Below are 27,990 nucleotides of genomic sequence, written 5' to 3' on the forward strand. Positions count from 1 at the left end.
AGGATCGTATGGCGAATTTTAAGTGTCCTTGTATAAAAATCCAGGATTCCTAAGGATTCGTGCTTTCATATGGCAGTTTTGCAACATGGTGGTGCCATGGAGCAGTGAGTGCGTAATTGTTTTGGTGCTGTCCGTAGATTAGGGCACAATCTATAATATGACGGTCTTTTTGTTTTGTTCCAATATAAAAATCGTATGAATTCAGGAGGATGAATTCATGGTACCTTATTTTTATATATGACCACGACGGCGAGGCTTTTATATGCACAAAAGTGGAAAAGTACGGTGCTGCCATCCAACGGGTGACTGGATTGTGAAAATGATGGAGCTAGTGGAGATGGCTATACTTACAGCTCCAACCACAGATAAAACATTGTCTACTTTTATAGTAAATTGGAAACTCCTTATTGACTTTGTGTGAGATAAAAAAATGAATTGATAATCTGTGTATTTGATTTCTAAGAAGATAAATTTGGGAAAACTAAATAGAAGGGGTGCATTATTAAAAAGGTAAATTTTGGAGGTATCAAAACGACAAGTATGTTTGTAAAGATATGATAGGTGTGGTACAGAAAAATGGGAAATTATTTCTTATATATATATTATTTTTCTTTGTTCTTTTTCTTTAATTTTTGTTCTTTCTCTCTCTGTTTCTTCTTTTTTTCTTTTCTTTTTATCTCTTCCCTTTTTATCGGGATTTTAAACTTCTCAATAAAACAAAAAATATTTACAACTAAGAATTCGTGAGGATCCATTCCCGGGCAATTCCCCTCCCGCTGCATCAATTTACTGGAAGCAGCCCGTATTCCAGATCGGGAGCAAGTTCTGTCGGGTTTACTCCATGCAGAACTCCCAGGAATTCACACGCCCGTTCGGCAGACCCCGAAGGCCCCGGCAGGGGTGCAAAGCCTCGCTTAGACGAACTCCTCGCAGGGAGACTCGTCTTAGCCCTACGGTTGCCAGCCTCCAGGTAGTGGCTGGCGATCTCCCGGAATTACAACTGGTCTCCAGGCCAGAGAGATCAGTTCACCTGGAGGAAATGGCTACTTTTGGGGATGGACTCTATGGAATTATGCCATGCCGAGGTCCCTTCCCTCCCCAAGCCCCACTTTCTCCAGATTTCTCCAGGTTTCACCCCCCCCCCCCCCCAGATCTCCAGGAATTTCCCAGCTTGGCAACCCTAGTTAGCCCCCTTCCGGCCGAAGCCTCCTCTCTCGCAGGCGGGACCTCAGCCCGGGCTCCGGGAGGCGCGCCCGCCCCGCGGCTGGGTCTCCCGCGCCGCCCGCCCGCCGGGGCCCGCGGGGCGGCCGCGCCTCTCCAGGGCGACGCGCGCGCGGCCGCGGGAACTACCCGTCCCGGCAGGCCCCGCAGCCCTCGCCGGCCGCTCGTCAGCGGACAGCCCCTTCGGGGCGTCGGCGGCTGCGCGGAGGGTTGGCCCGGCTACCGCGCTTTGCCGGCTCGGAGGCGAGAGGCCGGGGCTCTTGGCGCACGTGTCCCCCCAGCACGTCCGAAAGGCCCGCCGGCGAGCGAGCAGATCCAGCCGCGCTGCGCACGGGGAGGCGCGTCTGCGTTGCCTGCCAACAGAGGGGGGAAGCCGCAGAACGACGCCGGGAAAAGGTTTTCGTCCTGGGGTTGCGGGGCGGAGTCGCTTCTCCCTTCGCTTCTGAAATGCCCCTGCAAGAGTGTGGCGTGGTTTGGGCTTTTTCCTTGGGGTTTCCCTCCTTGCCTCGCTCGGGCCTGCTCAGGCGGCTTTGAAATGCAGGTTGTTGCAGGAAAATCCAGCTTTTTCCTGGCAGAGAGAACGCGAGGAGGGGAAGGCTTGCTTTGCAAGGAACAGGGGCGAGCGAGGCCGGGGCAGGAAGGCGGCAGGCAGCCCCGTGCTGGGGTCCCGGCGGCGGGCGTGATGGAGCCCCCTCTCGCTTCAAAGCACGGCTTGCCCGCAACCTCTCTGGCTCGCTCGCTCTGCTTTTTGAATTCTGCCTCCCTTCCCCTGAGCGCAGGGCGGTCTACCTTCCGCTCCTCTCCCATTTTATCCTCCCCACAACAACCCTGTGAGGTAGGCTAAAGAGAGAGAGTCGCTCGCCCAGGGCCACTTGCCAGGCTGTGTGGAGATTTGAACTCAAGTCCAGCAGACTAACCCCTGCCCCTCACTGGCTCGAGAGAAGACGTTGTGTCCTCTGAGCTGGGAGTCTTTGCTACTTTGGGTTGGCCTGGATGGGTGTCGAAGCGCTCTGTGGGTGCCAAAAGGGGTCCTGTGTTTGGCCAAGGGCAAAGCCCTCACAAGTGGAAACGGGGGCCGTGATGCGGCAAGGACGGTTATTATCTGGGAATAAGGAACTCGCCTCTGTTTTGCTCTGCGCTACTTCGGCTGCGTACCCAGAAGTCGCAGGACATTTCTCTTGTGCCCCTTTGACCTTGGCACCACAGAAGCTTTTGGGAATCTACCTGAGGGCCAATCCATCCTCTAGGATCCTTGCCTCATCCCTCCTGCTGCGGCTCTCCTTCCGTCTATCCCCCCCCCACCCCTTTTCTTATCTGTTACTCTGTTTAATTTCCGCCCTTGCTTTCTGTACTTCCTCTTCTGACCCTTCCCCACTCATTCATCCTGCCCCCGTTTCGCTTCCTGGTTTGTTTAATTGCACTTCATCGGGCTAGGCTGAGCCAGTCAAGGGTGTGCTCAGAGCCCCCTGATTTGTATTGGGGGAAATGAAGAGTGGACCCCACACCAGAGCTGGGGTGGGGGGTACGGCTAAGGGGCTGGGTGAACAAGAATTCTCGATCCCAGGGAAAGCCGGTTAGTCACTGGCTTTGGGGACCTTTCCTGTTGTTCAGTACCCTTTGTCACCTCCCAGGGGATCTTTTAGCACTTCTTGCATTTTCACTTTTTGTCACCCTTCCTATCTTGCTTTCCCCAGTGTTGCTGTAGCTAATGGGTTTGGTTAAAACTTTGTGTTGGGAAATTGGTGTAAAAGTTCATGAGCTTAGAAAAAACATTTAAGAATGGTGAGGAAAAGAAAACTATTCTCCTCCCCTTCAGTTGAGGCCAAAGTAATACATATTTTTTTAAAAAATACGCTTTTCTTTGGCAAACAGAGAAACCTGGCGTGTATTTCTGATATCGACTAGTTTTATGCTGGCTTCTGTCCAAGGTCTCAAGGCTTGTGCACAGTTTGTGAAACAATTACATTTTGGGGATTGCACAAAAATCTTCAGCTGATCAGAATTGCTTTGGTGAAGCAAGATGAAAATGTGTACTGATGACAGGAGAGCTTTTGCTGGACAGTTCTCCACAGAAAGTAGAGCGAGTTGAGCTGGTATTTAATTCACAAATGCCTGCTTAAGATGTACAAACGCTCTGGCCAAAAGTACTGCAGGGTAGAACAAGAAGGATATGAACATCTGTAATAAAATGCTCTCACCCCGAGAGAATTGGAGCACCTTTTTTTATAAGAGGAAAGGCTATGTGTTTGGGGTGTTTCAGTTTAGAGAAACAATGACAGGAGTGAGGGGGCACATAATAAAATTATACACAGGGTAGAAAGGACAGAGAGAACTTTCTCTCCCTCTCCCTCTCCCAAAATACTAGATCTCTGCATCATCCAATGATGCAGTAGATGGGCAGTAGATTCAAGACGGACAAAAGGAAATGCTTCTTTACTCAACGAATGATTAAAATTGTGGAATTCGTTGCCTGAGCATATAGTGATGTCCACAAGCATAGATGGCTTTGAAAGGGGATTAGACGAATTCATGAAGATTCAGGATCATTAAAGGCTGCTTACTAGCCATGCTGGCTAGCTGTTTGTTTTGGGACTCAGTTAAAGGTCATACTAAGGAAGGGTGTAAGCACACACCTGGGTTCCCTGGGGCTTGGCAGCTGGGGTGGAATCCCCAAAACCTTCCCATTGCCTAGATAGAAAGCAGAGCCCTGTCCCAGAGCCCTGACTGATTCTGCAGTGTAGGATTCTGAGGAGCGTTACCACCTCCAGGCCGCTGCGTTTGCACGGGACCCCTGCTCCTTGTTCTGGTAGCCAGTCAAGAAGAAATGGAGATGTTGCTTTTTGAGTCTGGAATGAATGTCCATGGCTCTCCTCCTGGCTGCTGGTTTTTCCCCCCATGGGACAAACATACAGGGACGTCAGCTAGAAGGCGCGTGTTTTCTCCTCATCTTGTGATTGGCAAGGGGTGAGAGAACCTCACCATGAGGCGATGGCTGAACGTTCCAGGTATTGACTCTGGAGCACTAACTTGACTAAAAGCTTCTTTTGTGTTGTGACTCTGCCAAGCTAAATGGGTTGGTCAACATAATCCTGAAGCCAGGGTCAGCATGAAGATAGAAACGGAAAATCCTTCCTGTTCCAGAAAGGACAGAAAGGGGACCAAAATACACCTCACACTTTTCCCCCAGAGGGGAGCCGGTCGTCTTTTTGTGAAGAGAACTGTGAGGCTGTTGCTTACCTAAATGCACGGCAGAAAGGCTTTGTTAGCGCTCTGCTGAGGCTTCCCAAGTATTGAACAGTTTAATCAAGTTGGCATATTAGTATCATGTGATCTAGAAGTGGATACTAGTAACCTTTTAAAAGTGACCTTTGTGGCGAACAAACACACGGCCGCCGGCTGCAGGCCTCTGGGGACAAAAGCATTGAACGAAAGTAGCCTTGGGAAAGTGAACGTGCTTAATTTTCAGTTTGGCGTGAAATTAAGCATAAAATGTCAGTCATCGAAAGGAAACTTGTTGCCCCTAAATATCAGTAGTTGTTTGAGTGTCAGAATAGGATCTGGGAGAACCCAGTTCGAGTCCCCGCTCTGCCTTGACAGCTTGGTCCGGTCACAGACTCAGGATTGCAGGGCTGTTGTGAGAATAAAATGGAGCAGAGGAGAACGATGTAAGCTGCTTTGGTTCCCCGTTGCGGAGACAAGCGGACAATGGAGTTGTTAAAAAAGAGTTGGTTAAAAAAACAATTTATTAAAAAATGTAACTGAGTCAGTGAAGGTCTGTGTGGTTTGCAATTATAAAAGCCAAAAGAATCACTTTTGAATGTCAGAGTCTCTCTGCACGAGACCTCTTACATGAGGACGCTCAAGTGTAGGGAGACTCAATGTTAGCCAGGAAGTGTAGTTTAAAAAGACAGAGCTGAAGGCTCTGTCAGTTTCTCCTCTCTGCACAGAGCTAGCAGAGATCCCTCCTCAGAGGGCTTGGTAATTTCATCTTTGTCTCCACCAAGGCTCTGTCAAGGAGCGATCTTCACGGGCTCTGTCTAGAAAGAGCCCACGGCTCTTGGGCTATGTCTAAAAACTTCCTACACTTCCTACACTTGAGTGTCTCCGTCTGTCTCATGTAGGGAGACTCTCATACGCTGTTAAAGATTAACGTTAAACATTCCATTAACTGATTGTAATTCTGCTCTTAACATCTAATGGACCGGGTAATCCTTTGTAAAAGCCTACTATGTATCAAAAACAATCCAGTTAGTCTTTCTAATTGCAATGCACCCCTTCTCTCTTAAGAAGTTGTCTAAAACATCTAGCTATGTAAATGCACTATTGTGTTCCTGCATGAATCTGGTCTGTGGAGCCCAGTAACTACGTATATGAATACCTGCTCACTAGTATCTCTTTTGTCACTGGTTTTCCCAGGCTGTGTTCCTTTTAGACAAGGTATTTCTAGTGTGGTGATTTTTCTCCCACGGAAGCCCATCCTCATCTTTCTGCTGTGGGAGAAAACTGGGGAGTGGGTGGATTTTTTTACCCACCTCAGCAGCGCACCCAATTCTAGCCACCTAAGCCAAAGATCTGAAATGCTGAGGGAGAGCTGTGTATTGTCTCTGTGTTAACGGCGTTGAATTTTAAACTCCAGATGACTGCATGGCAGTGGCTTCATGTGCCTGTTCCTGACTAGAGAGCCAATTTAAGTGTCATGCTTAAGAGCGGCAGGACTCTAATCTGGAGAACCAGGTTTGATTCCCCACTCCTCCGCTTGAAGCCAGCTGGGTGACCTTGGGTCAGTCACAGCTCTCTCAGAGCTCTCTCAGCCCCACCCAGCTCACAGGGTGATTGTTGTGAGGATAATGATAACACACTTTGTAAACTGCTCTGAGTGGGTGTTAAATTGTCCTGAAGGGCAGTATATAAATCAAAAAGTCATTGTTGTTGTTATAGAACAACCACCCTGTGTGGCTGCAGTGATGGAAGAAAGGTAAAAGTACTAATGAGGATCAGTTCCTTAAATCAATTTCAGCCCTATGTGTACAAGGAGGGGTTAAATCAGAGGTTCAGCTGCCTCGGACTGCACTCCAGAGATGCTCCTACAACCTCTGCACTCACTGGAGTTTTCCCATTGAGAACCCTCAAATTGCTTCTTAAATTTTTTTTCAGGATTAAAAATGCAATTTAAGGCTTAAGAGTTACTAGAATCATAGAGTCATAGGGTAGGAAGGAACCTCCAGGGTCATCTAGTCCAACCCCCTGCACAATGCAGGAAATTCACAACCATCTCCCCCCCACACACACCCAGTGACCCCTGCTTCATGCCCAGAAGATAGCAAAACACTGTCCTTTTGCACAAGAAATTGCTGCAGAGAAAATGTGTTTTTTCACCTTTCATTTGCCTTTTCAGTAGTATTCATCATAGTTTACAAAATTTTAAAAATTGGGGTGGGAGCGATGGAAAGTGTAGCTGTGTGGAAGCAGCGGGGGGAAATTCTTGGAAGCCCTCCTGTGTATGCGTGCTGTGCCTCTGGCGGGTAGCCTTGGTCATTATTCCGGGTGGAGTTGGAATTCTCAACAAGTACAGGGTGACCTGACCTGAAATTGCTCTTAAAGTGACCCATGCCGGCGAGCATGGTTATGTTTTCAAATAACAAGGTTTGTTGGCCTGGGCTAGACTCCAGAAGGATCCAGGTGCGTCTGTAGGCATGTCTGAATGGGAGGGGCCATGTCACCGGGTGGCTGCAATTTTCCTGTTCCTGGAGGGACAAGGAGTTATCAGAGCTCATTACTGCCCTAATGGAATGAAGGAGGTGGTTTGGGGCAGAAAGACTGGGGTTTTGCAGCAACATTGATGCTTTCTGCATTCTACTTTTTCTTTGGTTTGAAAGTGTCAGGGGTCCCCAGTGTTCCTGAGCCTGTGGGATGTGTTAAACTTACAACAAAAGGCAGTAGCGGTTGCAGTTACCAGTCACAAAATGGCTACCACGGGGACAGGCACAGCTCTGGTTTGGGTTCCAAAAGAAAGGGGAAGTGTTTTCCCCCTGAGTGGCTACAGGAAGAAATTGCCAGACCCAGGGGCCTAAGGAAGAAGGCTGATTCTATGGCTCGGTTAAGGGTGCACTACCCAGGGTAGGCTTAGAATTTTCTTAGTCTGCTGGGAGGCAGTGACTAGACTTGCTGTCAGGCTATGGATGACAGGATATGGCAGACATTGCAGCAAGACACAGGTTCTTGGTTAAATGGTTTTAATTCAGAAATCCAGTTCTTTCCATATATATGTCCACAGAACTACTCAGAGGCAAGAAAGCATCTAAGCAGTACACGCTTCCTTGATACGAATAGAGACTTGAGGAAAAATACAGTTCTAAATACTCAAACATTTCCCCCCTCCCACCTAGACCACAGAATCTGGCGGGAAGGAGTCTGGGAACTTCTTCTGGAGTTTAGCTAGACAGGACAAAAAGGCATAAAAAGAAACGGCAACGTTTCGGACAGTGCAAGGTCATTCCAGTGAACTTCAAAGAAAGAGAGAACAAGAGGGAGAGAAACAAAAGTGATTATTAGAGCATTTGCAACCTGAAATCAGGGCACAGTATTAGCAATGGTTCAACACTTAAAACAATGGCAGGGATGCAGACATGACACTTGCCCTGTTTTTTCCGCTTTATTCTCTTGGTGTACTGGCATAGTCTGCCAGGGGCCAGAGTGCACAGGCCAGTCACAACCTGGAAGCAAAGAATAAACAGAGTCCAGTCCAAGGGTCAGTGTTCCAGAGAAGCCAAGAATCAAGTCCAGTCCAAGGGTCAGAGTTCCAAAGTTTGAAAAATATCCAGGCCAGTGGAGCAGCCGTAAAGTGTACTAGCTGCTTCCACAAACTGCTGCTCCTTCCAGCTGTTTTTACAGCAATCTTAATGAGCTAAACTGTCAGCCACTTACTAGGTAGACATCCTGACCTCACTCATTCATCCTGGTCATTTGACAGTTGCCGCTGACTCCTGAGTCGCGCACTCCTTTTGCGTTCTTGCATCTCCACCCGTCTCTGACAGCGCTGGCACTGCAAGGGTGTTGGCGAAGAGGGAGGGGAGGCGTGGCCTTCTGCAGCTGAGTCTGTTACAGCTGAAGGCTCTGCTGGTGGGTTAGCCGGCAATTGCTGTTCATCAGACTTGAGGTCAGTTGCAGCTGGGTCAGTGTGGGGGGGGGGGGTGAACTGCAGGCAGCTCTCCATCTGAGCACAGGACAAAGCTGACTCACGGCGCTTGGATTTTATCTCCAAGACCCAAAATATGAGGAGTGGTAAGAAACTAGTTGGTGGGTTGCGGGCACCACAGCACCCATAGGTGATAACACGTTGGGGATCACAGATACCTGTTACCGTGAATATTACTTGAAGAGGTTTGCTTTGCCGCAGGAGATTTTCAGAGGTCCAACTACGGCTCAGAATTCTTCAGTATGTTGACTGATCCTTTGGGGTGTTCGTACTCCAGAGAGCAAGACAATATTAAGCTACTAAGAGATTGTGAAGATTTTCATTCTGGCATGTTTTGTGTGTGGAGCTTTTCTAGCATGAAAATCCTGTTATAAATCACTTGCAGTTGTTAAATGTGAATGCTTCAAAATGCTGCAGGTGTACACAATCAGTTCTTTGGGCGAGGTAGTAGTATTGTGTATGAATGTGATCCATGCAATTTGTATACTTTTCATTTGTTTTAACTTAAAACGCTCACAACCAAAGATGAAGAACTGGGAGATGGCAGGTGTAGCATTGAACCTGTGTGCACAATGCCTTGTAATTTGGGCTTTGTCTTTAATTTTTGTTTCCCCCTCATTTTTGTTGACAATGCATTACCGTCTGATTAATCTGGAAAAGCTGCCCATCTCTAAGCAACTTCCATCTCCTCTGTTATATCTAGCCAGATCATGCAATGTTTTGTTTAAATGTATCTTTTCTTTAAATACTGACTGTTCTGCATAATTCTCAGTACATCTCAAACATTAGATGGCCTTAGATAGTACCGCCACAGGTAGGTTCTGCATTCGAGGTTGTTGTCCAAGTGTGCCTTCCATAGTGCCGATGTTATAAGACCCAGTGTTTATTTCTGGACAGCAGTATTGCTACGGTGGAGCTTAGCTTGGATAGAATAACATGGATCCGTATAATTTAGAAAGGTCTATGAAAAGGCGTTACAAAGAAAGGTGAAGTGACTTAACAGCCTGCTCTCTTTTTACACTAACTTTAATATGTCTGTAAGAGATTCAGAACTGAAGTGTGATCAAATGCCCCATAATCAGGGGTAACGAGGAGCCAAACAGGTTAGGGTACTTTATGCGAAAAGATTGATCTCCCACTTCTGTGAATTCTTTCACGTCACCATTCACATGGGCACATGTCGTCCCAGGCTGATACCACAGTGCATGTATTTTTAAAGTGGCTGGTCATTTCCAGAGTACAAAGCATGAACCAGCCTTTAGTCAAAATGATGCTGAGAAAAGCCTTCTTGATGAGCCTTATCAGTACCTAGTTAAAGAGAATTCCTTAATTGGTCTGTCTGTCTAATGGTCTCTTTGGTAATGGCCTGGAACGGCCTGCGGTGTTAGTGGGGTTGTCCTTGCTCTATGTTCATTTTAGGTTCCAGTTTGCATTCATGACATTTGTAATGGTTAATATTCAGTTAAAATAGCTCTCCAGTGTGCTACCCTGATCAACATCCCCAAAGGTGCTCATATGTTTCTTGCATATGGTTGGTTTCGTCCCCAAACAGAAGCTCTGTTTAAGACCTCTGTGTGTGCTTCTACCTTGACCATGCACTTATTTCTGTTAGAAACTTCAAGGAGCAGCTCTTCTCCTTTTCTTACTTGGTGAAATGTACTATGGAACATGTTGGAGAACATGAAATGTGCTGCGTGTCGGACCAGATGTACTGTGTGGAACGGCGAGTGTACAACGAAGGAACCCTACAGGGCCTGCTGCATAGGAAGCAAACAGCCTCTCAGCCTCTCAATCAGAAGATAGCCCATTTTTGTCGGTAGGACATTTATGCCTAGTAAACTCATTAAATTAATTCATTGTAACTTAGGTGGCTTTCTCAATGCAAATAAAAATGCACTGGTCTTGGTGCTGCTTCCTCATGAAGCTGTAAGAGCCGATCTACACATTCTTAAAAACAGTATCATGCCGCTCGGCATTTCAAGATGCAGAGGGTAAATTATATCATTGTCTCCCCTTATTGAAAAAGAAATCCCAACACGCCTTCTTGCAGAAAGTAAACATGTCAGAAGAAAAGGCCTGATTTTCTTCCTACTGTGTTGGCTTTCTTTGGAAAAGAGGTTATCTTTGGAAAAGATACCCAGGGCTTTTTTTCAGCTAGAACGCAGTGGAACGGAGTTCCGGAACCTCTTGAAAATGGTCACATGGCTGGTTGCCCCACCCCGTGATCTCCAGACAGAGGGGCCGAGCAGCGTGGAGGGCAATCTAAACTCTCCTCTGTCTGGAGATCCGGGGGCGGGGCCACCAGCCATGTGACCATTTTCTCCAAGGGCAACCCACTGAGTTCCACCACCTCTTTTCCCAGAAAAAAAGCCTTGAAGATGTCATTCCTCTTCTACATTCTGAAGAACCCCCATGACTCCTTAGAGTGTCTTGAGCGATCTTGATTTGTCAGCTTGCTCAAACTATTGCTTTCGTCTAAAATCGTTTCGTCTGAGAGTCTCTCTACCCGAGATGAATTACACAAGGACACTCAACTAAAAGGAGGTGCAATGTTAGCCAGGAAGGGTAAATAAAAAGCAGAACCAAAGGCTCTGTCGGTTTCACCTCTCTAGAGTAGCAAAGATCGCTCCTCAGAGAGTTTTCTTATTTCCTCTTTGCCTCCCTGAAGGCTCCGTCAATTTCACCTCCCCTTCCGGGAGGCAAAGAAGAAGTATCAAACTCTCTGAGGAGCAATCTCAGCAGACTCTAGAGAGGTGAAACTGACAGAGCCCCCTGCTCCTACCCTCCACCCCCGCTCCCACTTACCTGGCTGGTGGGAGGGGGGATATGGGGTGTGCGCCTGGGTGGCATGGCATGCTCTGCAGCGGCCCAAATCGTGCTCGATTGATCCCCCTGCGGAGCGCAGGAACGCTCCCAGGGCGACACATGGCCTGCATGATGACGCCACTTCCCAGAAGTGACATCATCGCAGAGGCCAGGAGCGCAAGAGAAGGACATCACAAGGTAGGTGCCGAGCCTCTAACCTCCTACCCTGGGGGTAGGGGGACCTGGCAACCTTACTTCTGCCCCATGTCCTTGGAACAGAGGCAGACTGAAACTGTGGCAAAGAACTGTTTAATAAAGTTACAAACACAGCAGACAGATAGTTCTTGTGCATGATTTCATAATTAAATAAATGAGGCGACTCAACTCTCCCATCCACTCAGCTGCAGGCAGATTCTGCTTGTGTGGGTAAACATGGTAGCTCAGCTAGCCAGGAGTTGTATAAAATTACAGTGGAAACATCAAAGCGCAAGCAGTTTTCACTGGACTAGGAAGGGCGCACACTGCGCCCTTTTTACTGTTCTTTAAAAAAAGTTAAAAGTGTGTTCTCCCTGGGCAAAAACTGTTGCTGACTCCTGAAGAACTGCAAGTTGAATTATAATTGTTAAGAACTTGGCTGTTTGGCAGTATAGTTTTTTCCGTAATTTAGTCAGATTACATCCCCCATAAGGTTGATATGTATGTGGGCCCCACCATGTCACAACCTGCTTAGGGTGGCCCCGTCTGTCGAATGGTCAAGGCAAGAGATGAGCAGAGGCGGTTTGCTGTTGCCCCCCCTGCAGATCAACCCCCGTCTTCCTTGGTGGTCTCCATCTCCAATCCAAGTACTGACGAGGGCTGACCCTGCTTAGCTTCTGAGATCGCATGAGACTGGGCTATACCATGCCACCTTCCTTGTAAGGTTGAGACTCTGTGCTAAATGACACAAATTATCTATCAAATTATAAAGAATTAAATTTTCAAGCACTATAGTGGTGGAATTCTGTTTTGTCTTGTTTGGCTTTGTGCTCTCATGACTGTATAAAAGAAAGACCTCCAGTCTTAGTCCTACTGGAGATCAGATATATTTTCTATTATAAAAGTATCTGTTTATTAAAATACTGCTACCCACCCTTGCTAAAAATGTAACCTACATGGTTGATTTCAAACTTAATAAACATTTTGAAAACATGATTACATTATTTCGTACGTTCAACCTGTGAAACAAAAGCCAAAGACAACAGTAATGGCATTGAATAGCCTACTCACAAAGAAAAAATTACCTTCTTGCTGGTTTCTTTCCATTCTTATTGTACTTTTCTGTATTTGTTTCAGCTGTTCTTCCAAGAAAGCCAAATCTGTTCTCTTTAGTTTTTTACCAATCTTTAAATGGCTCCCAAAGTATCCCGTGAAAGAATATTTGCCAGGAGACCTTGTCTCTGGTATAAGCACTGGGGTCATGCAGCTTCCTCAAGGTTAGTGACATTTAACTTGTAACTTTTCTTTAAACATTTTCAGAATAGCCCTTTTGTGATAAAGGGATTCCACACAATTGCTTATGTGGATGTATGTAGAAAACATATATGATTAATGCCGTGTAATAGATCTTAGGCGTGATTCTGAGATATTAGCTGAGATGGTATATTCCTCTCATAGGGGCTGTACCACCTCAATTTAAAAAAAAAAGGAAAGAAAGAAATAGCTTGTTTGGCAGTGCCCCCCATTGTGCTCCATGTAAAATTTAAAACTTCAGAGAGAAGACTTAATTTTTCTCCCTGATGATAAATTTAACATGTGCTGCAATGTTTATGCCACATGGGAGCATGATCAGAACGAGGGACTTTCCGTGTGAAAACTGAAATGTCATTTTTTTTCATATGGGAAGGAGCCTCTCAGAAAAGGAATGTCTGAACCAGCTTTGAGACCAATTCCTATGAGAGCAGCTGACTTTGTTGGTAGCCAGAATAGTGAGCTTGGCTGGGGGGAAAAACGGTTCAAATCTGTACTTGGGCTGAAGTTTACTAAGAGGCCTTAGCCCAATTACAGGGCTGTCAGGACATTCTGGGACAGAGGACAGGATACCAACTAAATATGTTGACTTTGGTAACTACTACAGAGAAAAAAATCTAGGCTGAAGCCTGGTTCTCACTGAGGAGGCAGACCTGTGTCTGGGGTATACCCCTTCCAACTGTAGGAGAGGACGGCACGATTAAGTGTGCCTCCATTTAAAAAAAAATCCCTCCACAGAGAACTGATATGTGAGAAAGGAGTTCTAACCTGACTTTTCCCTGAAATTCCAGGTTACTTTGAGTAGGAATATTTTTTTATTCCCTGTATGGAAGAGCGTTTTGTCATATGAGTAGACATGGGCACGAACGCAAAAAAAACTCGAACATGCTGTTCGTGGTTCATTGCCATCCATGAACAACGAACATTAACAAACATGATGCTGTCTCCCTGTCCCATTCGCACCCGGCAGAGCCGGTGCCCCGGGCTGCTTCTGCCCTGTGCGAGCGGTGCGGGGAGATTCTCCCTGTCCCTCTTGCACTGGGCAGAAGAAGCCACATGGCGCCAGCTCTCCCGGTGCTGAGAGGGACGGAGAGATTCTCCCCCCTCCCACTGGGAGAGCGAACGCGCCGGGCTGCTTCTGCCTGGTGTCGGAGGGTCGAGGAGAATCTCCTAGTCCCTCTGACACTGGGCAGAAGAAGCCCAGTGGCACCGGCTCTCCCAGTGGGAGGGGGGAGAATCTTCCTGTCCCTCTCAGCACTGGGAGAGCTGGAGCTGCTGGGCTGCTGCGACCTGGTGCGAGAGGGGCAGGGAGATTCTCCCCATCTCTCTCGCACCAGGAGAGGGGCAGCCAGCACTCAGCTGCTCGTAGGGGAAGCCCCCGACGAGCAGCTGATTCAGGGGTTTAAGTGCCCCTTTCCATGCAGCTGAGGAGTGGCACGGAAACTGGCATTTAAACTCTAAGCTTCCCAAAGCTATACAAATAGCTTCAGGAATCTTTGCGAATGCTTTTTTGCGTTCGTAATACTGTTCGTGCCCATGTCTACACGAGTCCCAGCTTGCAGTCCGAAGTGGTTCAGATTACCACCTCAATAAAAAAATTCAGTTTAAGAACTATTAAGAACTAGAACTATTTGTGGATTGTCAAGCAGGGAGTGTGTTTATGGTTGTCCCTATTTCATTTCACTGGCCACATTATGAAGTGATGTCCTGATATGTGGATGCTAGGCAGCGTGTGTGTGTAGAGTGGGCTGAAGATGTTGGCCCTGAATACATGCATTCACCACTGTGTGCCAGAGTTTGGCGTTGGCATGAGTACGTGCTCTGTGCTTACATTACAGCAAAAACATACATTAGTACTCACCTGCTCCTGCTTCCTCCCCTCAGTAGTACCTACTCATGTTGTATTTACAGAGCCTTTCCAGCTGTGGAGGGAACTTAACTTTTGTGTCAAGGCAATTGGATCTCCACCCTGTATAGGAGCTATGGAGTAAGATACTTCATAGCTTTTCCTTATTTCATTTATTGTAAGCAAGCAACATACACAATTGGGATGAATAACAACAGCCTTGGGACAACAGTGTGATTTGGCCGTGAAATTAAAATGTCGCTTCTTGCCATGGAGCCTATCAATCCTGTGAGAAACTTGGAGGAGCCACTTATGAGAAGACTTGCCTGGGCAGACCCTAAGACTCAGCAGACGGAGGCCCCTGGGCCAAATCTGGCCCCCCGAGTCCTCGTTGGTTCACTCCCCCCACTTTCCTACCTAGAACCAAAAGAAACAAGTGGCGGTTGGCAGATAAGTTGGTGGAATAAGGGGAAATAATTTGTTTTGCAGCCGAGTACATTTCAGGAATGCTTCTTATTTCTCTTCTCTCTCATTCTCTTCCCCTAGGGTTAGCTTATGCATTGCTGGCTGCTCTGCCCCCTGTTTTTGGCCTGTATTCTTCTTTTTATCCAGTCTTTCTGTATACCTTTTTTGGAACCTCCAGACACATATCCATAGGTAACACCTTTTAATGTATAAAAATGTATTTTCTGCCATATTCTTTAAAGAGTCAGAGAAGAAATGTGCCTTCCCTTAACACTCTTTCAGGAACCTTTGCTGTCATTAGTCTGATGATTGGTGGAGTTGCTGTCAGAGAAGCTCCTGATGAAATGTTCGATATTATGGATGCCAACTCTACCAATGCCACTGATCCCGAAACCTTCAGAGCCAGAGATGATGCGAGGGTGAAGGTTGCGGTTGCAGTGACGTTGCTCACGGGCATCATACAGGTAATGTGATTATGCCTTGGTCCAGAATTATATTCATATGTTGCTGTAAGGAATGCCACTGTGAGACACTTCTGTTCAGTAAGCATCTAATGTTCAGTTCAGTAACCAAGCACCAGATTTTCCATTTGTGATCCGAAACAGTGTAAGGTGTATGATTTGTACCTGGAGTGTGGGGCCATGGCTCCTGTTTGCTGTAGGGGAAAACACGATGCTGTTTTATTTATTTAGTCAATCAAATTTATACCCTGCCCTCCCTGCGAACGGGCCCAGGGTGGCTAACAACAAAAGAAAACATCATACATTCTAGGCCTTCACAAGTGGCTTGGTTCCATTATGAGTGGGGCCGTGTGAAGTTAGCTGTTAAACAAACAAAAAACTGGCTGCTGAAAGCAGCCCCAAACTTTTTGTAAGGATACCTGAATTACATGAACCATAATAAATTAATGTGAATGCAGTAAAATGGCCTGATTTGTTCATTTTGCATAACTTATTCTGCCTGTGCCACACATGTGGAAGAGCAAAAACTGTACATATTTTTATGGTTTTATGGTTTTGTTTTTATTTGTAGCTGCCCTGAGTAGGGCTCTGGAGAGATGGCATATAAATCCCCCAAATAAATACATAATAAATACTCAAGACAGTGAAGCCCTTCCCTGCCGTTCCCGCCTACAAAACCCTGCTCAGCCACCTTGAGGAGAGGCCTCCCATTGGCACTCATGGCCTTGTAATAGGAATCGGCAGCCTTATATTGGGTCAGGCCATTGGCCTTTCAAGGTCAGTCTTGTCTGCTCAGACTGACATCAGCTGTCCAGGGTCAGGTGGACAAGTCAAGGTCTTCCACATCACCTAATACCTTTTAACAGGGCTTTTTTTTCTGGGAAAAGAGGTGGTGGAACTCAGTGGGTTGCCCTTGGAGAAAATGGTCACATGGCTGGTGGCCCCGCCCCCTGATCTCCAGACAGAGGGGAGTTGAGATTGCCCTCCGCGCCGCTCAGCGGCGCGGAGGGCAATCTCAACTCACCTCTGTCTGGAGATCAGGGGGCGGGGCCACCAGCCATGTGACCATTTTCAAGAGGTTCCGGAACTCCGTTCCACCGCGTTCCAGCTGAAAAAAAGCCCTGCCTTTTAACTACTGATGCTGGGCATTGAACCTGGTACTTTCTGCCTGCACAGCCAATGCCTCTACTATTGAGCCACAGTTTGCGTATTCTCATACTTTTGCTTTTATGCTTAGCACGCTCGTAAACAAGGATATGTTCGACCTGATAGTATCAGCAGTCTTCAGCATTTAGCCTAGGAGTTGGGGGAAGAGGTTTGCAAGCTTGCAAGAAAAGGGAGAAGAGGACGAGTTTGGAGAGAGACTGTGGCGGTGGAGCATCTGCTTTGCGTACCTCAGGCCCCAGGTTCAATCTGTGACCTTTCCAGCCGAATGGATTGTGTAGTAGGTGATGTGAGACCTTGGAGAGTTGCTCCCAGTCAGAGTAGATGGTGCTGACTTTGATGAATGCACGCTCTGATTCAGTATAAGTCTTTTGTGGAGATTAAGTTAAGTTGGTTTAGTTTATTTGATGTTTATCCTACCTTCCTTGCAAGCAGGCTCGGAACATTAAAAATACAAAAATAAATAAATATAATACATATAAATTCACAATCAAACTGAATCCAAAATCCCAGATTGACTCTTACCTGATCTGTGTGTTGAAAGCTTCTGAGCTGTTCTGGCCTTAAAATTGCAGTGGATGGGAATGGTCAGTTCATTGCTTGTGAAATTGTGACTCTTCCGTCTCTCTGTCAGTTGAGTTTAGGTCTCCTTCGGTTTGGGTTTGTAGCTATTTACCTCACGGAGCCCCTGGTGCGGGGATTCACCACCGCTGCGGCCGTGCATGTCTTTACCTCCCAGCTGAAGTATCTCCTTGGAATTAAGACGAAAAGATTCAGCGGGCCCCTCTCATGCCTTTATGTAAGTTACTACACAACAGCATTGCATGTGATCAGACGAACACCCAGCAATTCAAGCGGGTTATGCTCTGAAAGATTCCAGATTCACAATCCAAGAGGACAGAGGAATTTCGGTTAGGTTTAAAATGACTGTGTTGTGTCTTTCATGAAGAATCTCTTAAGACTTCTAACTTTGTAAGTTTTCTGGGAGACGCAACTTCTGCAGTTCCCTTGATTCATTGGCAAGGGATGTTGTTTGTTTTATTTGGCATCTCATAGCAGTGAGCAAATTTGCTCACTGCTCTGTGACGTTTGACTTGCTCCCCATAAAGTTAGTGTTGCTTTTGGGATTTTTTTCCCAGTTGGATCCACCCACCCCTGCAAATTATATCTTATTTGGCTTTGGAACATAAATGTGTCCTGAAGAAAAAATTTAGACTTTTTTCTTGTTCTGAAATAGGACTGTTGAAAATATTCAGACGTGACAGTTATATGGAGCCTCAGACCTAGTCCAGAAGTTGGGGCCGAAAACCAGAGAAGGACATTCTGGGTTGTTCGGCAATCACTGCTAGAGGCAGGCAGCTGATATAGATGAATCTTTTCTAAGAACTAAGCAAAGTAATTGTTATTCTTTTTGTACACAATACCAGACAAGTTATATCAAATTTTATAAGTAGCCAGTTGCTTCACAGACTTTCATTGCCCCAATGCTGTCTATGAGCATTTAGTATAAAGTACATAGTACATATAATAACTTTATCCATTACAAATAAAAATAAAAATTCATTTTAATAACTGTGATCTAAGGGAAGTATTTAGTATTTTGTTGATTGTCATGTGATACACCACAATTCTCTCCGGGGCCACCTTGCTGCAGCCTTCTAGATGTCCCCCACTTATGGTGGCCTTCTTGGATGGTGAGGAAAAGCAGGCCATAAATATTTTAATAAATAAAATAACCTGGATAAGCAGCATGGTGCCTGATGGCATTAAAATTCTTGTTTTGGTGTTAGGAAATTTTCTTGGTGTTTTGATTTTTGCATTTGTAATATGGCCAGAAGAAATCAACATGAGCTGAAATACAGGGGACAGGAACACACTGGGAACACGTTTGATACATCGTGTTCTGCATGCATTTCCCCTGCTATCCCGTGTTCAACTGCTAGGCAAGATCATCATTACTTAACCAGAAAATGAGCTCACTGGTATGGTAACTCTAAAGGCCTCCTGGCTGCTCCAGGTTTGCTGATCCGTTTATGCTGTTTTAAGCAGATACAACTTGCTGATAATGCTTGCAGTTGTTCGGATGAGTTAGCTAATGACAGCATTTCAGGAGCCATCAGTGCTCTGACCCTGTTAAAAGTTTCGCACAACATTTTATCATTTTATCTATCAGCTAAAAGTCTTGCATGGGCTGGCTTTAGCAATTTCTGGGCTCTGCTGTTTGCAGTGGAAGAAATACTGTGTTGATGCTTTTAGTACTAGGTGAGATGTACCAGTCTGCAGCTGAGCTTCTTCAGCTGGCAAGCAGCAGGGAAAGGGCCCTTTAAAACTTCAGCTGACCCACGGAGGGGGGATTCTCTCCCCCACAGGCCAGCTGAAGCATGGGAAGGGCCCTTTCCCTGCCGCTTGCAAGCAGCAGAGAAAAGGCCTTTTAAACTTCAGCTGGCCCGTGGGGGGGGGGGAGTCCCTCCCCACCGGTCAATTGGAGCCAGCCGTGGGGTTTGAAAGTGCCTCAAAGCAACCCAAATGGCTTTGGGAAGCTTTGATTCGGCATTTTTTCATCGGGGCCAGCATGCTGGGCCCAATTCAGAAATCCTGTATCTTTAAAAAAGGGTGTGATTTGGGTATTTATCCCAAATCGGAAACCGAATCGCACACCCCTAATATTAACATTCATAAGGACTAGAAACTTGCTTATTTTGAAGATGGAAAAACCAAGATTCTCATGAAGCTGAATCCTTTGCCCAGTGTCACAGTCCATGAATGATATAATCATCGCCTCCCGCTATTGCTTTGACTGTCTCGTATATAAATGGCTTCCCACATTTTGTATTGCAGAGTTTGATTGCTGTATTTTCAAACATCACCCAAACCAACGTTGCGGCGTTAGTCGTGGGGCTGGTTTGCATGGTTTTGTTGCTGAGCGGGAAGGAAATGAATGACCGCTTTAAAAAGAAGCTGCCTGTCCCTGTCCCAATGGAGATCATAGTGGTAAGTGTGGGATCAATTGACATAGTCTGTTTTAAAACTTTGGTTGAGATATCCCAAGCCAAGTTAGCTTCTCCTCTGCTACTTTACCAAATGTGCTTATATGTTTTTTAAAGGTTGTAATTGGTACGGGTGTTTCAGCGGGAATGGGTCTGTCAGAGACCTATGGCGTGGATGTTGTTGGGACTATCCCCAAAGGGTAAGTAAGAATTAAACGATCTTGTTGAGGCGATGTAGTTGGATACAGCTGTTACATTGTGGCCTTCTCTTATCACTCACAGGTTACGTCCTCCAGAAATACCTGATATCCGCCTCATCTCAGCAGTTTTTGTGGACGCCATAGCCATAGCCATAGTTGGCTTTTCCATGACGATCTCCATGGCCAAGATCTTTGCTCTTAAACATGGTTATACTGTTGATGGAAATCAGGCATGTTTGTTTCAATATCTGTGTCTTTCTCTCTAAAAGGTAAAGGTTGTCCCCTGTGCCAGCACCGAGTCATTACTGACCCATGGGGGGGACGTCGCATCACGACGTTTTCTTGGCAGACTTTTTTTACAGGGTGGTTTGCCATTGCCTTCCCCAGTCATCTACACTTTACCCTCAGGAAAATGGGTACTCATTTTACTGACCTTGGATGGAGGGCTGAGTCAACCTTGAGCCGGTTACCTGAACCCGGCTTCCGCCAGGATCGAACTCGGGTCGTGAGCAGAGCTTGGGCTGCAGTTTACCACTCTGCACTACAGGGCTCCTGTCTTTCTCTCTAGCCTGTTGAAATTAACGGAGAATGTAGTCATCCACAGCTGTTCGTGAGGCCCCATTCCAAACGAACAGGTGGCCGTTGCAAGCCTCGTTTGTTGCTGTTCGTTGCTGTTCGTCAAGCCAGACAGTCTGGCACCTGCAATCAATTCCCATTGCAACTCAGGCAGGGATTGTCTGAACTCCTGCTGTTGCCCTGGAAACCCGGAATCAAAGATTTATCTGAAATATGCCCCACTTATCTTTTGAAGTGTGCAAATAATATCAGTTGCCTGACAGTGGCTAAATCAGGAATCTTATTAACGTCAGCACTTGGTCTGTGCCTCACCTCAAGGACTCTTCACAAGTGGGTGGAAGAAGATGCTTTGCTTTGACTCTTACATGCTTCATCTAATCAAGTGGATCTACAGCCTGTGGTCCTTGCTTGCAAATCCCACTGTGGGGTCTTGTGCCTTTTCAGGTTCATGAAGATTTAGACATACAAGTTTTGTGTTTATAGGCTTTCATCACAACTTAGTGTGTTAGATTCAAAGGTCCATTCTGCTGCTGGTGGTACCTTGCTCTGGCACAGGGCACCTTCCTTTGACCCAAGGGATTCTTCCACTAAGAGTCTCTGTACATGAGACCTCTTACATGAGGACACTGAAGTGAAGGGAGATGCAGTGTTAGCTGGGACGCCAAGTTTTAAAAGACAAATTGGTGAAGATCGCTCCTCAAAGGGTTTGTTTATTTCATCTTCGCCTCCCAGAGGGGGAGGTGAAATTGACAGAACCTTCTGGGAGGCAAAGAGGAAATAAACCCCCTGAGGAGCCATCTCTGCCAGGTCTAGAGAGGTGAAATTGACAAAGCCTTCCAATCTGTCTTTTAAAACTCAGCTTCCCAGCTAACAGTGAGTCTCCCTTCACTTGAGTGTCCTCGTGTAAGAGGTCTTGTGTAGAGAGACTCTAAGAGCCTGTTATATTGAAGGAAGGCGTGTTCTGCTGTAAGGTACTACTACTGGCAGAACAGTTCTGTGGGACCCAGCCTCGTATGTTTATTTGTATTCTGGTGGATTCAGGGTTTGAATATGTCTACACAGGTCTTTTTTGGTTAATTGGCACATGATAGATAATAGAAGTTCTGTTTTCGGTACAACTTGACAGCATGATTTTATTACATTCTTTTCTGTTGCTGCAGGAACTTATTGCATTAGGCATATGCAATTCTGTAGGATCGTTTTTCCAGACTTTTGCTATAACTTGCTCGATGTCTCGGAGTCTTGTCCAGGAAAGCACCGGGGGAAAGACTCAGGTACGTATCATTCGTTTTCTCATTTGGCCCACGGCCCTTCCCTCGAGAAGACCAGAATAGTGTGCCTAGCATTGTATTCTTGCCCTGTTGGATAGGAGCAAGTGTCTGTTACTTGCCCTCTGCATGGGGATTTGCACCCAGATCTCTCTTATTCCAACGTTCTGTCCACGTGCTGGGTCTCAGATTTGCTGATTAAGACATCCAAAACTCTGTTTGCACCCCAGATACTGACCAGTGAGCAGATTTTATTAGGTTTAAAAGCATTATAGGAAAAATAAGAGTATGAGAACGGTTTGTCTGTCTCTTGTTCAGGTTGCTGGCACACTATCCTCCATCATGGTCTTGCTGGTTATTGTAGCCATTGGTTACCTCTTTGAACCACTTCCGCAGGTAAGAGCTTTGTGTTTTTGTACAGATGACATCAGATCATAACCTGCCATAGAACATCTTGTGCCATCTGCAGTGTTTAGAACAACAGGATTTTAATGTTCTTTGCTGCCATGGTAATATGTTTGCTCCAGGATTTGAAGCCACAGTAATGTAATAATTGCTGGATATTTGGGAATGTTCTTCTGGCTTTCAGTCGCTTCCACCAGCTTTCTGTACTTCTGTCCTGGTAATCACAGTTGGAATGAAGGTATCCTTAATTTGGAGTGTTTGTTTTTTGGCACCTGGCAATAGCTCTTCTTGCTGGTTCTTGTCTTAGTTTCTGTGCACTCATCAGGCATGATGATAAGCGATGGGTTGTGTTGAAACCAGGGGTCTCCCATCTTGTTGCGCCTGAGGGAACTTTTGGAATTTTGAGAACGTTAAGTGGGCCCCATAAAAAAATGGCTACTCTGTGGAATGCAGCCAGCCACAAAATGGCGGCCATAGGGGCCAAGGCCAGTTATTTAATGTTGAGAGGCTCCAAGCCAAGCATCCTCAGTCAGCTGTTTTTGAGTGGGTGCTCCCCTCAGACACAGAGGTTGTGCTGCCTGGGCTCTCCTGAAACACGTCCTGTTCCGTTGACGTGGTGGATAGCCAGGACTGGCTCTTTCCTTTGTGGAAGAAAGAAGCCGGAATCAATAAACACGTCAGCGGGCACCATTCACCTACTGGTACCACACTGGGGATCACTTGTTTAAAACATGGTTTGGGCTAAACTAAAAGCAGCTACAAATCCTAGTTTGAAAACTAGATGTGGTGCCAACCAACAAGCTACAGTATGTTTGTTGTACTGTCTACATTCTGACTGTTGATCAGACCGTGGTTTATAAAGTGCAGTTTACCATGATTGAATGCACCTTCTGCCTCTTAATATGTATGGAATTGAATGTCACTGAGAAGTGGAATCTTGACATTGTAATAGCAGAATTGTAGCAGTCCAACCTAATGGGAAATTATACGAGTTAGCACTTCTTTTTTCCTGTGTTTAGTGAATGCCAAATACTGGGACGGAATCCACCAATGACTGGAAAGAGTCTTGAGCCTGGTGGAAGTCTTAGAGTTAGGTTAATCCAGTACTCATGTGCAAATGTGTTGGCATGTTGAGTGGTGTCTATAAAGGCAACTCTGTTCCCATGGGGGAGTGGTCAGAACAGAAAAGTGTGTGCTGCAACTCTACAAATTAGATGAATTTGATGTAGGTGGGCCTGGTAATTGCATTGTACATGTAATTGAAAAAGTAGAATTTGGGGCAGAGAGTAACAAGAGAGGAAGATGAAAGCGAATCAAAGAAACTAAAAGTAAAGTTAATTTTCATTTACGTTCTAGGGGTCATTGGTGGTGGAGAGTGCCCTCAATTCATAGCTGACTTAGGATGACCGCTGGTGGGGTTTTCATGGCAGGAGACTAACAGAGGTGGTTTGCTATTGCCTGCCTCTGCATAGAACCCTGGTCTTCGCTGGCGGTCTCCCATCCAGTTGCTAACCGAGGCCAACCCTGCTTAGCTTCTGAAGAGAACAGGCTCACCTGGGCTATCCAGGTTAGGGTCTAGTGGTCAGTACTGGTCACAAAAGACTTAAATGGAAGAAACCAGAACAAACTGGAGCAGAACAAAATACTTAAATAAAGATAACAGCTCAGTGCTGTTTTAGTAATTTGGCATAAATCTCTGTTTTAGCAGTTAGAATTTAATAAGGCAACAGTGTTATTCCTCTTTCCAAGAGTGAGTGTAGAGTAGGAGAGTCTGAATTACAGTAACGTATTAAATGAAAGAAGAGATACCAATAGACCTTCTGACTTGCTGGTGACGTAACAGCTGCACACAAATTCAGTTATAAAAGGAGTTCAGAAAGTTTGCCCATCATGTTTTTCTAGGCTGTGCTTGCTGCTATTGTAATGGTGAATCTGAAAGGAATGTTCAAACAGTTTGGAGATATTGCTCACTTCTGGAGAACCAGCAAGATCGAACTGGTGAGTTCATGCAGATCAATGTATGCCTTTAATGTTCTTTGCAATACAAATGCTAATTTTATGCAGTGGTCCGATGTTCCACTTGTACCGAGAAAGCTGCTCTGGAAGAATCAAAATGAAAGAATGTTTAGACCTGAAAGTGTAAAGAGGTTGACAATAATTAGGCATAAAATATACTGGAGGAGACTTTAGGCATTGTAAGGTTACGTCTGTCCAGGGGGAAGTCCTTGTTTGTTAAGAATTGCCAAGAAAAGGAAGCAAGCAAGCAGCCATGTCAGGGCAGGATCGAGGGGGGGTAGTCTGCCCGCGGCGCCACCAGGGAGGGGGCACCAGGAGCAGCTGCCAGCTGCCGGGAGCGCGCAGGCGGCAGCGCGGGCAGCCTTGCAGCTTCCCGTGCTGCCTTTTGCTTGCCCCCTGTCCTGCAGGGCAGGCAAAAGGCAGTGCGGCCGCCCCCACCATTCACCTGCCCTGCAGGACAGGGGGCGGCTGGGCTCCCCCTGTCCTGTGGGGCAGGCGAATGGCGCGGGCGGCCTCACAGCCCCCCGTGCTACCTTTTGCCTGCCCTGCAGGACAGGGCGCATGTGGCAAGCCGGCCGCCCCCTGTCCTGCAGGGCAGGCGAAAGGTAGCGCGGGGGGTCCACGCCATTTGCTTCCCAGCCCTGTACACTGCCTCCACAGCTCCGCCCTGCGTGATGATGTCACCGAAATGACATCATCATGCAGCGCCGGGAGCGTGCGTGCGCGGGTCGGACTAGGGTTGCCCTGGGCGCCGGCAACCCTAGATCCAGCCCTGAGCAGTGTCCCCATCTGGCCTCCAAGGGCCTCCTTCTGTCTGAATAACTGGTCCATGGGTGAGTTGCCCAGAAGACCAGAGAGAAAATTTGGTGGTCCAGGTGAGGCCTTCTGTTGTCTTAAAATGCAGAGAAGAGAAGTTAGTAAATGACCTGGAAAATAATACATATGGTTCCATCTTCTTCCTTTCTCTAAATAAGAAAAATAAAGACTGAGTGCCTTGGGACACTGAAACCTGTTGAAAGTCAGCTGGGAGAGAGGAAGGCAAACAGGCAGGAGCCAAGGGAATTGGCTTGTTTGTATCCCAAAAAGGTTCAAGTATCTGCGAGCAGAGAAGGGGGGGATGTGCCACCCAACACTTACTTCAGTCTCTTTCCCCACAGTCCAGGACGCTGCAAACTTTTAAAGAGCTCTTGCTGTGCTGAAGTGAAAAGATGCCTGTAGGAGAGTTAGAAGGACTGGAGGACAAGCATTTCTGCAATCCAAATTAAGCTTGGAGTCATATATCCTCTATGCTGGAGGAAATGACCTGTTCTTTTGTAATGTTTATTTGAGGAGGAATTTAGAAACCGAGGGAGCAAAAAACACAACATATGGGAAACTTTTTCTCATGGCACTGTTTACAGGAACAATTTGGGATGTATTGTGTATTGTATGAAGATGTTTTCAAAACACGGCAGGATGTGCTTCAGACAGCTGGATGTGAGGTGACCAAATAGGCTTGCTTGCCGGCATAAATGCGTGTTAGGGTTTGTGCTAGGTCTTCCGCTCTCTAGTAACTGTTCGGGCACTAAGTCTCCCTTCCCTCCATTTTTTTTTCTGAAGCAAAATGTAGAAATGCCAGTCCCACTGTACTGATGTTTGTCGTTTTTTGAAATGTTGTCCTTGGTGTCTGTGTTTGATTTTACCTAACCGGCCTTCTCTTTGGGCCTGTAGGAAAGTAGACATCAGTAAATGTTTGACTGGATGTTTTCCTTTTTAAAAAACATTTAGGCTATCTGGATTGTAGCCTTCCTGGCCTCCGTGTTCCTGGGGCTGGACTATGGTCTACTCACAGCTGTAGGTTTTGCATTGATTACCATCGTGTACCGAACACAAAGGTGAGCCCAGCTCTTTTTTTCTGTTCTCATATCAAAGCTTGTTGTGGGCGGGGAGTGAAAAAGGAACGAACTCCTTCATGGTCATCTGGCTCATCTTTTGTACAAGACCACTCATACAACAGAATTCAGTTCAGCTCTTGTTTTACAAAGCACAGAGCCTTCAATCCAGTAACTGTCAGATAAGCCTCCAGGATATCTGCCATGTGTTATGAGTTTCTTGTTAGACTAATTAATATGCCTCTGAGAACATGCAGAGTAAAACCTGTTCTGCTGAATGGTTGCTAGTTGCTTATCTTGCAGGTGTTTTGGTTACGACTTCCTGGCAGGCCTGGGAACTCGGCCTTGAAGTTACAACAGAGATTGCACCAAGCCTTTAAGAGACTGAGTAGAGCTCATCCCTTCCCTCCTCCCCTCTTCCCAGGCTCTGCGTGCCAAAATCCTAACGGACTCTCTTTCCCACTTCGGGGGGGGGGGGGACTGTGACCTGTGATTAACCTTGCTTTGCTACCTTGGGCCATTCCAGCCAATACTCCTGTCCTAGCCTCTTGATACTGGTAATTTTCTTTAATAAAAACAACTTTAACTCATAAACCTGAGTGATGCAGTGAAGTGTTGGGGGAAATACCTGGTAAGACCTGACAGTAACACAGTTGTATAGCTAAAACAAATAGTTAGAGAAGATGGTGAAGATCAAGATGGCTGCCAAGGTCGCTGGCTCTGCATGTCATTGGTTTAATAACTATAGCCTGTTACTTGAACTTCTCCCAAACAATTCCACCCCTACTTGAGTATTTGAAGTATGTCATATTACTAAGAAAGAGCAAACGTTTGCACCGTATAACTATAAAAGGCTAACCAAACTGCAGAAGAGATCAGTAATTCTAGTAATCACCCCGACACATTTTTAGATCAGTTTTGAACAATCAGCTTGGCTTGCTTTCTTTTGCAAACATGCTTAACAAATGCTTGATTTGATATTTATCATTGGTTAGACATTTTATGAAGAAATGAGATTTCAGCTTAGAGAAACATTTGCACAATCATTATTGTGGCCTGAATCTCAGTCAAGATACTGTAGGGAAAGCAGCAGGTGGGAGTTCAGACAAACCTGGTTTTCATCCCTGAAAAGAGAGAGCTCGCTCGCAGTGATGCCAGCAGCCGGGAAATAGGAAGGCGCTCTTCCTTGAGTGCCTTTCAACAGTTGGATCCAAGAAAACCTCCAGCAAAAGCACACCTTCTTAGAAGGGATCCAAGTAGGAGGGAAACATTCAGGCAAACAGTCGTAGGTGAGCTCAGTTTCCACTTTAAACCTGACAGCCTCAGAAGCAGGTATGTATACCTACAAGTATATTGATGTTTACCAGGATCTGACCTCCAAATATTGCCATACCTGTGAGCCAAGATGTTTATCTGTGAAAACTATCGGGTTTTTTCCTTGCAGTTTTGGTGTTGTGCCGCTTTATATAGACTCAAGCCATTTTGTTGTTTTTAGATATCTGGGACTGAGATTTCTTTTTATAAATTGGGAGTTTTCAATTAGTTGGTGGAAATGCCTGTAGGCTTAGTTGTATAACTGCATTGTTATTTGCTGCTTTGGCTCTCGCTGAATGAGCTGTCCCCGAGCAGAGAAACCTGTTTTTACTATATTCAAACATTGAGATGGGTGCGGCTGAGGGATATGGGAATCCTGTGGGGTTTGTGTTTAAGTGTTTCTCTGGCCTATTTAATTGGCTTTCATATGGATTTGATTGTTATCCTGCTTTGCTTAAAAGTCCCCAGAGCAGCTCACAATATATGTCCATTTTCAAAAAGGAGTTGTTAATTTACAAATTAAAGCCAAGTGAAATGACATGGGCAAGGAGAGAGATTGCAGAACAGAATTTTAAAATATGAATTTGAAGAATAAAAATGCCACCTCCAAATGTCTAAGCAACCGGGGGGGGGGGGGACTCCTTCACCTGGTGAATTTTATTGTTCTTATCCTCAACTCTCCTGCTTCCT

General features: G+C 46.1%; 1 protein-coding gene across 2 annotated transcripts in view; it reads left to right on the top strand.

Moving 5' to 3' along the window:
* Positions 1–1,442: 1,442 nt before the first annotated feature.
* Positions 1,443–27,990, top strand: part of SLC26A5 (solute carrier family 26 member 5) — a 35,524-nt gene continuing 8,976 nt past the window's right edge. The window contains exons 1-13 of one of the 2 annotated variants that reach the window (XM_054989137.1): positions 1,443–1,617; positions 10,029–10,232; positions 12,554–12,693; positions 15,120–15,230; positions 15,321–15,502; positions 17,298–17,462; positions 19,502–19,654; positions 19,768–19,850; positions 19,933–20,080; positions 21,587–21,700; positions 22,013–22,090; positions 24,002–24,097; positions 25,883–25,989. In XM_054989137.1, the coding sequence (XP_054845112.1) occupies positions 10,078–10,232; positions 12,554–12,693; positions 15,120–15,230; positions 15,321–15,502; positions 17,298–17,462; positions 19,502–19,654; positions 19,768–19,850; positions 19,933–20,080; positions 21,587–21,700; positions 22,013–22,090; positions 24,002–24,097; positions 25,883–25,989 (1,532 nt within the window). In that variant the 5' untranslated portion in view covers positions 1,443–1,617; positions 10,029–10,077. Of the gene's footprint in view, positions 1,618–8,459; positions 8,503–10,028; positions 10,233–12,553; positions 12,694–15,119; positions 15,231–15,320; positions 15,503–17,297; positions 17,463–19,501; positions 19,655–19,767; positions 19,851–19,932; positions 20,081–21,586; positions 21,701–22,012; positions 22,091–24,001; positions 24,098–25,882; positions 25,990–27,990 lie in introns of those variants that run through there. The other variant, XM_054989138.1, reaches the window with a different exon arrangement.

The sequence above is a fragment of the Eublepharis macularius genome, chromosome 9 (genome assembly GCF_028583425.1).
Source record: "Eublepharis macularius isolate TG4126 chromosome 9, MPM_Emac_v1.0, whole genome shotgun sequence".
In the NCBI taxonomy this organism is placed as follows: domain Eukaryota; kingdom Metazoa; phylum Chordata; class Lepidosauria; order Squamata; family Eublepharidae; genus Eublepharis; species Eublepharis macularius.